This window comes from Populus euphratica, unplaced genomic scaffold (genome assembly GCF_000495115.2).
Source record: "Populus euphratica unplaced genomic scaffold, PopEup_1.0 scaffold103.1, whole genome shotgun sequence".
In the NCBI taxonomy this organism is placed as follows: domain Eukaryota; kingdom Viridiplantae; phylum Streptophyta; class Magnoliopsida; order Malpighiales; family Salicaceae; genus Populus; species Populus euphratica.
Genome location: NW_011499891.1, coordinates 827,850 through 838,605, shown reverse-complemented (window position 1 = coordinate 838,605; position 10,756 = coordinate 827,850). Strand labels below are relative to the sequence as shown.

At 29.9% G+C, this 10,756-nt stretch overlaps 1 protein-coding gene and 1 pseudogene across 2 annotated transcripts in view; both read right to left on the bottom strand.

The window, feature by feature from the left end:
- The window catches only part of LOC105131241 (probable aldo-keto reductase 1), an 8,850-nt gene extending 1,813 nt beyond the window's left edge, over positions 1 to 7,037 (bottom strand). Inside the window, exons 1-2 of one of the 2 annotated variants that reach the window (XM_011034114.1) lie at positions 6,822 to 7,037; positions 5,083 to 5,250 (exon numbers count right to left, since the gene is read on the bottom strand). In XM_011034114.1, the coding sequence (XP_011032416.1) occupies positions 5,083 to 5,250; positions 6,822 to 6,881 (228 nt within the window). In that variant the 5' untranslated portion in view covers positions 6,882 to 7,037. The remainder of the gene's footprint in view (positions 1 to 5,082; positions 5,251 to 6,821) is intronic. The other variant, XM_011034113.1, reaches the window with a different exon arrangement.
- Positions 7,038 to 8,523: 1,486 nt separating this feature from the next.
- Positions 8,524 to 10,062, bottom strand: LOC105131334 (probable aldo-keto reductase 1; annotated as a pseudogene).
- Positions 10,063 to 10,756: the final 694 nt, after the last annotated feature.

Sequence of the window (10,756 nt, the reverse complement as noted above, 5' to 3'; positions counted from 1 at the left end):
CATCAATACATGAGCAGTAAGAGTCCAAAGGTTTTCATATTTGAGGAGTAGGCAAAATCCCAATGCTATCTTCGAAAAAAACTAAATTTATGTTCTCGTGCTACGCCTATGTCACAATGTTCTTTTTGGTAAAAAAACACAACCAACAACTTGAGCGTGTTTTAAAAAAGTTTTTAAAAAATAAGACATGAGGTATTAAACCCAGCTAAGAAAAAATAACGAGGAGCCTGCAAACAATAAAGAAAATAATGAAATTAAGATTCCAACCAATCAAATATAGCATAACAAAAGTTATAAAAAAAACCAACTTAAGTATAAGTAATTGAGGATATCAAATATACAAGCTAAATTATAAAATCAGGACAAGTAAATAATTGAGGATATCAAATATACAAGTTAAATTATAAAATCAAGACAACTAAAGAAAATAAAGTTAAAGTCAAGTACCAAATAAATCTAGCATTGAATAATGAAATTAAAAATAAAAACAAGTCAATCCAACCAAATTTTGCAATGCATATCATGTGAACGAGATAATGGAAGATAAACTAAGAAATATCATGCAGCTTAATTTCAAAACAACCTATCAATAAAGGATGGAGTACAAAAAATATTAAATTTTTAAAATGTGACCCCGAAAATCTAGCCAATCTGCAAAACTTGTGGTCTATGCAATGAGATTGAGATAGATGAATAAAAAAATAAAAAAAAATCATGAAGCCTAATATAATTAAAAACACTTCAATCTTGAAAGATGGGGCCAAAATAATAATAATTCTTAGTCAATATAATGTTGAATGATAAAATAAAATAAAAATCAATTTAGAAAACGTGTACAAATAAATCTAACCAAAAGCAACAGATAAAAAGACCTGAGATAACCCGAATCATTTTAAAAATTCACAAAACATCATACAAAAGGAAGATAAAGAAAAAAAAAAATTAATGGAGCCTAATCTAGTAATATAAATGTTGAATAATAAAATTAAAGAAAACATTAGCTTCATACATACACGCACTAAACAAATAAACACACTAAACAAATTCAATGAACTTTTTAAACACGGGCTAAGGTCTCAAACTCATCCCATTAAATTCTAGATCCACGATGAATAAAAAATTTAATATTCATATAATTTAATAATTTAATATTCATATGTTTGACTAATAGTATGGCTTTCAAGAGACCCGTTAAAATTACTTGGCAATGATCGATTCAGGCCTACTACTACAAAGTAGCGTATGAAGTTTGATTAGCCAAAATATATCTAATCCAGAACAACAAATAAAAAAATTTAAGAAAACCTTGATTATTTTTCAAATTAGTGAGAAATCCTACAAAAAGTAAAAAAATAAAAATAACACAGCTTGGTCTCTAATTTAATAAATATTAAAAGATGAAACTTACAAACATGAGCTTAAAGAAAGGAAAAATAAAACCAAGCAAACTAGTTAATCTATTAAACCTAAAGCTCATAAAATTATAAAGCTAAATTAACCTGTCAAACTTGTAACTCAAATCATGATATTAGAATAATTTCATATAAAAAAATCAAAATAAATAATAAAATATAATTCAAAATTAACTAAATATTTAAAGAAAAAATTAAGAAAAAAACTCAGTATAAAAAAGATATAAAAACTCAAGTTAATATGTTAAACTTATAATTTTAAATTAAGATAAAATTATAAAATAATAAATTAAAAAAATATTAAATTTTAATCATCAATAAATCTAATGAAAAAAAATAAAATTATAAATTATAAAAAAATTATAAAATATTGTTATAATAAATAGTATTTTGTAAGAGCATCTCCAATGCAAAATGCTATTTTGAAAAGATAAATTGATAAAATAGCATTTTGAATAGTATAAATATAGTTTATCTTATCATATCTATTACAATGAAAAAAAACCATTTAAAAAGCCATTTATATTGGAGTGAAAAAAACAAGTATTTTATTATTTCTTAATATGTTTAGTGTTATTTTTTTTCCATATATCTACTAATTGGTCTATTTTTTTAGTGGTCTTACTTTGCTAGTTTTGGCTATTTGAAGAGATACGTAGAAATAACATTTGTAGAAGAGAAAATGTATTTTAACATTTTGTTTGATTTTTCTTTGGAATGTGTAAAATAAAAAAAAAATCAAAATATTAATTTTTTATTTTTAATTATCCATTTTACTTTTCCATCAGAGATGCTCTAAGAAAGCCTCCTGCGAATTTTGCTGGCACCTTTTCATTATTATTAAAAAAAACTAGACACCATACATGTATTACAGGATTACTGTCCATCATTCAATTTCTTTCAAAGAATATCCTGAGACATACCTTCCCAATCAGGATTTCATTTGTGTGAGGTCCATAGGCATCTGATGTATCAAAAAACGTGATCCCCTTGCTAAAAGCGTACTTGATGATTGAAATGCTAACCTCCTCAGGGGGTGGGGCCTTGTAAATTCCACTGAGCCCCGTGCATCCAAACCCCAACTTCGAGACCTAAAATCATGCAAGAATTAATACAATATAGCAGGGGGGGTATAAATACTGTTTTTGCTTTAGATCTACTGCTTTAGAGTATAGACTCGTTTCCTTTTGCCATGATTTTTCTTCTCTGTTAGTTTCTTACTTTGAAGCCATGATTTTTCTTTTCTGGGTTTCTTTTGCCATTAATACTGCTATTATCTTGCTTTGGATCTACTGCTATCTGGCAAGCCTTTTCTTTCTCGGTTTGATCTCTGCATGTTACACTTGTTGCATGCTCTCTGTAAAGTTTGTGTTTTCCTGAGAGCACAGGTCAATATGCGCAGCTGTGCAATTGGATCTGCCTTGTTAACTCTGCCTGAATCTAGTACATAGCAAGGTAGGGCATGCCAACATGTAACGAGAAAGGGTTCTGATTGCATTTCCCTATGAGGAGATCATGGCATCTAATGTCTGGAATTATATCCCTCAAACCCAAAAATGGAAGGCTACAGCTTCAAAAAAAGCCTAAAAAAATAAAATCAGTTTTACCAGTTTTTTTTTCAAATAAAACCAGTTTTTTTTTAATTAACCGAATCAAAATCAGTTTTTTCCGGTTGCTAAAAATTCATTTTAAAAGCTATTTTCATCTTAAAAACACCTCAAAATATCATAAAAGCCTTTTTAGAACCACTTATCAATCTTAAAATACATAAAAAAACAAAAATCAACTAAAATTAAAATTAAAATGGAATATAATCTCTTTTTTCAAGGATATTTTATGAAAAAACTATCATTATTAAACTTCTCTCCTGAGATGAAAATCATTAACAAGAAAGACAAGTTTCATCATAAAAAAGTTATTAAAATAATGGAAAAAATAACGAGGAGCCTGCAAACAATAATGAAATTAAGATTCTAACCAATCAAATATGGCAGAACAAAAATTACAAAAAAACCCAAATCAAATCTAAGTAACTGAACATATCAAATATACAAACTAAATTATAAGATCAGGATAAGCAAAAACAATAAAGTTAAAGTTGAGTTTCTAACAAATCTAGCATCGAATGATGAAATTAAAAATAAAAAATTAATCCAATCAAACTTTGCAATGCATATCATATGAATGAGATAATAGAAAATAAACCAGAAAATATCATGCAGCTTAATTCCAACATAACCTATCGATAGAGGATGGAGTACAAAAAATACTAAATTAAAAAAAAAAGTGACCCTGAAAATCTAGCCAATCTGCAAAACTTATGGTCTATGCAATGAGATCGAGATAAATGAATAGAAATTTTTTTTAAAGAAAATCATGAAACCTAATGTAATTAAAAACACCTCAACCTCGAAGGATGGGGCCAAACAAATAATAATTACTAGTTTATGTAATGTTGAAGGATAAAATAAAATAAAAATCAATTTAGAAAACTTGCAAAAGTAAATATAACTAAAAGCAACAAATAAAAAGATCCGAGATAACCCAAATCATTTTAAAAATTCACAAAACATCATATAAAAGGAAGATAAAGAAAAAAATTAATGGAGCCTAATCACTAATGATATAAATGCTGAATAATAAAATTGAAAAAAACATTAGCTTAGTACACACACTAAACAAACCTAATGGACTTTTTAAACATGAGCTAAGGTCTCAAACTCAACCCATTAAATCCTAGATTCATGATGAATAAGAAATTTAATTTTTAATTAATTTAATAATTTAATATACATATGTCTAACTAATGAGATGGCTTTCGAGAGGTCCGTGAAGACTACCTGCCAATAAATATATCTAATATATCTAATAAAAACAATAAATAAAAAGATCTATAAACCCTTGATTATTTTCCAAATCAGTGAGAAATCCTATAGAAAGCAAAAAAATAAAAATGACATAGCTCGGTCTCCAATTTAATAAATATTAAAAGATGAAACTTACAAACATGAGCTTAAAAAAAAAGAAAAAGAAAACCAAGCAAACTAGTTAATCTATAAAACCTAAAGCTCATGAAATTATAAACCCGAATTAACTTGTCAAATTCGTAACCCAAATTATGATATTAGAATAATTTTATATAAAGTAAATCAAAACAAATAATGGAATTTAACCAAGCAAACTAGTTAATCTATAAAACCTAAAGCTCATGAAATTATAAACCCGAATTAACTTGTCAAATTCGTAATCCGAATTATGATATTAGAATAATTTTATATAAAGTAAATCAAAACAAATAATGAAATATAATTTAAAATTAACTAAATATTTAAAAAAATTAAGAAAAAAAAACTTAGTATAAAAAAGATATAAAAACTTAAGTTAATATATCAAACTTATAGTTTCAGATTAAAATAACCTTATAAAATAATAAATTAAAAAAATTAAATTTTAATCGTTAATAAATTTAATAAAAAAGAATAAAATTATAAATTAAAAAAATTATAGAACATTGTTATAACAAATAGTGTTTTGTAAGTAACCCTCCTCTTTTTATGGGATTTTTGCTGGCACCTTGTCATTATTATTAAAAAAAAACTAGACACCATACATGTATTACTGAATTACTGTCCAACACTCAATTTCTTTCAAAGAATATTCTGAGACATACCTTCCCAATCAGGATTTCATTTGTGTGAGGTCCATAGGCATCTGATGTATCAAAAAACGTGATCCCCTTGCTAAAAGCGTACTTGATGATTGAAATGCTAACCTCCTCAGGGGGTGGGGCCTTGTAAATTCCACTGAGCCCCGTGCATCCAAACCCCAACTTCGAGACCTAAAATCATGCAAGAATTAATACACAATAGCAGGGGGTATAAATACTGTTTTTGCTTTAGATCTACTGCTTTAGAGTATAGACTCGTTTCCTTTTGCCATGATTTTTCTTCTCTGTTAGTTTCTTACTTTGAAGCCATGATTTTTCTTTTCTGGGTTTCTTTTGCCATTAATACTGCTATTATCTTGCTTTGGATCTACTGCTATCTGGCAAGCCTTTTCTTTCTCGGTTTGATCTCTGCATGTTACACTTGTTGCATGCTCTCTGTAAAGTTTGTGTTTTCCTGAGAGCACAGGTCAATATGCGCAGCTGTGCAATTGGATCTGCCTTGTTAACTCTGCCTGAATCTAGTACATAGCAAGGTAGGGCATGCCAACATGTAACGAGAAAGGGTTCTGATTGCATTTCCCTATGAGGAGATCATGGCATCTAATGTCTGGAATTATATCCCTCAAACCCAAAAATGGAAGGCTACAGCTTCAAAAAAAGCCTAAAAAAGTAAAATCAGTTTTACCAGTTTTTTTTTTCAATTAACTGAATCGAAATCAGTTTTTTTCAGTTGCTAAAAATTCATTTTGAAAGCTATTTTCATCTTAAAAACACCTCTAAAATACCATAAAAGCCTTCCTCGAACCACTTATCAATCTTAAAATACATAAAAAAACAAAAATCAACTAAAAAAAGAATTAAAATGGAATATGATCTCCTTTTTTTAAGGATATTTTATGAAAAAACTATCATTATTAAACTTTTTTTTGTGAGATGAAAATCATTAATATCAAGAAAGACAAGTTTTGTCATAAAAAAGTTATTAAAATCATGATTTTTTGTCTTTTTAGATAACTTTCTCTCTCTGCTTTTTTAAAGTTTGAAATTAAAAAATAAATAAAATAAATTTTTGAATTAAAATAAAAATTATCAAGAATTTAGGATTAAATATATTTTTTTTCTTCATGTTTTACATTTCAATCTTTTTTCTTTTAATTTGATGTATGTATCATACTTTCAAATCTAATTAGTTCATACAAAGATTCAATTAAAAAAAATTGAGGAGCTTCACTATTTGCATGGCATTGAAGCTGTATAAAAAAACTAAATACTTTAGTTGTATGTATAATATAAATTTATCTTCCAACTATAGGTTTTCCTCGCAGAAACTAATATTTGTCTCAAGATTGTACTCTTAGAGCCTTTTAATCTAGATTATACCCGTCTCGATCAGCTCTCTATTGTGCCTCGCTATTAAACCCAGGATTTTTTCGAATAAATATTCCAAACTTATACACGATTTGAGGATAGAATGGTGCACATAAAAGAGTATAAAGTTTGTTTTTCAATCAGAAACTGCTTCCCAGTTCCGATACAGTTGACTGGTGCCCATAGAAATCTTGATTGCTGTTCATCAGCTCAAACTATACCATACCTATTATTTAATCTGATGTAAATTACTATACATGAATTAAAAACATCATAAGTATGCAGATTGCCAAATAGTAAATCATAAAGATAACGGACTGAATGATAGAGAAAAACACAAGCAGAGGGGGAGAGGTGAAATGGGTTTTTTTTACCTCCAATCCTTGGCTACCCAGTTTCACTCTTGGAATTGTAACTCTCCGCTCCTCGGCCATCTTTTTTCTTGTTGCTATCAAATTGAGGCAGACAGGGCGTTGCGTGTTGTTTTTATCCTCTCGAGAGCTTTCACTGACTTTTCATGTGGGGACATGACATACCAGTTTCTAACGTTGTTTACTTTTAAAAAAAAAAAGCTAGTTTCATCATGATATTGCAATTGACGCATGATCATATGTCAGAAAGATAACAGCATTTATATATATAAACCCCAGGGAGCTAGCCTTTTATGGGGAAGAGAGTTTTATGGGGAAGAGAGTTTTGGGGAGGTTGGTAATTGTTTTTTAAAATATTTTTTATTTTAAAATATATTAAAATAATATTTTTTTAATTTTTAAAAATATTACATAAAAATAATATTTTTTAATTTTTAAAAATATTTTAAATGTTAACATATAAAAATAATATAAAAATATTAAAAATATATTAATTAAAAATTAAAATTTTTTAAAGACATTATCTAACCACGATGCAAGCACTGCCAAAGCATTGTTCATTTGGAAAAGAGTTTCTTTGTCCCCTGAGATTTTTTGATATTGATCCCCTATTTCTTTTTATTTTTTTTATTTGGTTTTTAGAAATTGCTATGATTTGCTATTATTCTTGGGGATTTTTTTTCATGCAAGTATACAGCGATCTCAAAGTATGGAGGAAATACTTCGTTGCTTAGTTAATTTTTAGTTTAGTAAAATAAAATTTTATTTTATTTATTTAAAATAATTAGAGTTTCACGACCCAAGCTTAAAGCTTAAACAAACATTTAGTCTTTTATTGTTGCCAACATTAGAGATTGATTTTCACATTGAGGTCAAGTTCATAACCTTCTTTTAAATTCAGCCCCTTAACTTTTAGTTTTTTAATTTGATCTTTTTATATTGAGTTTATTTGAAATTTGACATGGTAACTTGTTTTAAGTGCTTTTATACAAGAATTTTGCAATAGTAAGAGAAATGTTTGGAGCATGATTGATGTTTAATTTTGTAAAATAAAACAAAATTAAAGTGATTCAGAATAATTATGTTTTAAAGGATCAAAATTAAAACTAAAATAAATAGGGGAATGAGGTAAATAACCATAACGTATCCTTATAGTTCATGTTTCTACATGTCACTTATATGATGGTCTTGACATAATGCAGCTTCCATTGGCACATACATTCCTTTATATATATATATATATATCGTCGCTAGATTGATGCTGTGAAGAGCTGTGTTGAGCACTTTCTTCTGATAGAGGATGAGATTTCATAAAAGAGGCCCCACATGGTTGAGATTTAAATGTACAGACAATACAAAGCAAGTGTTGAAAACAGGGAGCACCAAGAAAACATTGAATCTTTAACAAGAACCTAAAGCTAGAAGGGAGTTTTCTGTCGAGCAAGACAAAACACTACCCATCCATTCTAACAGCAGTGTAATAACAAAATTATCTTTTAAGCTATAAAACCTTTGAACTAGATTTTAGAGATAAAATGATTTTTTTATCATGATATAATTATTTCTTATAAATTATTTAGGGCTAGATTAATCATTTCATGTTGAACGCCTCCTTCCATGATAGAATTTGAAAGGTTTTGATGTTCTCTATGCGATAAGACGACGTGGGCGCCAAGCAAATTTCTAGTTTAGCACCGACCATTATTTACGAGACCTTTTTTATTAGACTGGAAAAGACATTGTTCTTGTCGAGATTCTCACCACCGAACCTAGGAAACAGTGTCTTCAGTAAGACAAGTCAAGTCATGAGTTAGCAGCTAGCATAAGTCTCCATTCAGATGAAGAACAAGCAAGATGTTTGTGCTCCAAGCATAAAACTTTCTTTTTCAGGATTGACTCTTTAGAAACCCCAAAGGCTGACAGGACCAAATGCAAACAAGTAAATGTAAGTACAGTTTCATACAAGTACAGTATCTGAAGGTAAACATTCACAACTGCCCTGCCAGCAAAGAGTCCGAAAGCAAGGGGACCATATGCAACAACTGCAATTCCAAGTTCTCTGCACATTTCGAGCATCAAATGTCATACACATATTAAACATAATGTCAGTGTAACAGTTGCTACCTGTTTCTTCCTCAATGTCACGAGACCGCAGAGACCATTCCACTTGAACTGCAGTAACAGGATGAACTGCATTTGCCCTTCTTATTGTGTCCGCGCTAGCTTCAGACAACCCAATATACTTGGATTTTCCACTCGTCCACTAACTTCTTTCTCTCCTATCTGCCAAAGCCGGGGGGAGAATTCCACTATTGCATAATAAGTTCAAAATGCTCGATCATATACAATGTTTCTGCATCCGTCCTGATAGTTTAAACATAAGAAGCTATATATAGATGACGAAATTGAAGGGTCCCCAGATGAGGGGGGGGAATCATAGTTCTTACAGTATCCTCGATGGGTGTTGAAGTGTCAATCCTGTGTTGACAGTAGAGATCAATGCATTCCACATCGAGACGCTTAGCGCTAGCCTCACAAGATGCACGGACGTGTTCAGGATTTCCACTGATTGGAACATTTGTAATGTTTTTAATGTCAAAACTCCTTCTGACAATGCCAAACTTTGTTGCCAAATGGATCTTTTCTCTAGGCAACTGTTTCAATACCTGAAAAAAAATTTATCTGCTTTAACATGGATTTTGCTTACAATTAATCAACACAAATGGAGACCTCAGCATCGTTAGAGTCTAGCACTGATGTCTTTCCAACGAAAGCATACCATTTAGGAAGACCAGTTAAAGAGTTTTACTGCAAAGGCAAAACCATACTTGTAGATATATCTATAAATTCATGATGAATCAAGGGAAAACAGAGCAATTTTTTGGCACTAAACTTGCCAGCCAGAACTTCATTAGTGTAAGGTCCATAAATATCTGCAGCATCAAAGAATGTAATTCCTTGATTGAAAGCTTCCTTGATGATTGAAATCCCAAAATCTTCAGGGACTGGAGCATTGTACATTTCACTAAGCCCCATACATTCAAAACCCAGCTTTGAGACCTATTAGACCAGTAAAAATATTCTTAAAAACATCACAACCTGCTAAAATCAGGGAAATAAACAAACTTCTAAATTCTGGATGGTTTTTCCTGTAGAAAGGATCACATTCACCAAGTATTGCTACCTCAAGTCCTTGAGTTCCAAGCTTGACCCTAGGAATATCAACTCTCTGCCCCTCTACCATCTTAGATCTTCTTCTTACTGTAATCTCATCTTTTCTCTGCTTGTTTGCATCGAAATGCCAAGTATATATAGAATATGAAGTGAAACTGTTGAAGACTATTGGAGGCTGCAAAGTCCAGGGTCATTGCTTATATCATTTTCTTAAGAGGTCGTTGATTATGTCACTATATTGTTTCCTGTATCCATAATTATTCACTTGGCACCTAAATCTTGACTGCCAACAAAAGAATTTAAGAACTCATGAGCTATGACTTCGTTCTTCAGTTATATCTTCTGGGAAATTGAGAATAATTAACCATCGAAAGTAATTCACTACTTGAATGGTTGTCAAAATGGCAGCTCAGTGGTCCTTATCAGAAAGTGTTTTTTTTTTTTTTGTTGGTTTGTGATAATGCACTTTCGGCTTCTAGTAGTCCGCTTGTTTGTCCCCTCCAAAAATTCTGAAACTGGAAGACGAGAATATTTTTGCGTCGTGGGTTTGCACTGATTACTCGATATTTCCTCCACTTTCCTAGCTTGTGAACTACAGTATCATGCTTCATAGGATGAGATTTATGAGCTTTTTATTTTATTTTTTAACACAGTTACAAAACTTATAAAGTAATATGGTTGAATAATTAATAAAATTGGAACACTCTGCTAAATTGCAGATATATTATCTGTGACTCGTTATAAATTTTAAGTCTCGTGACACT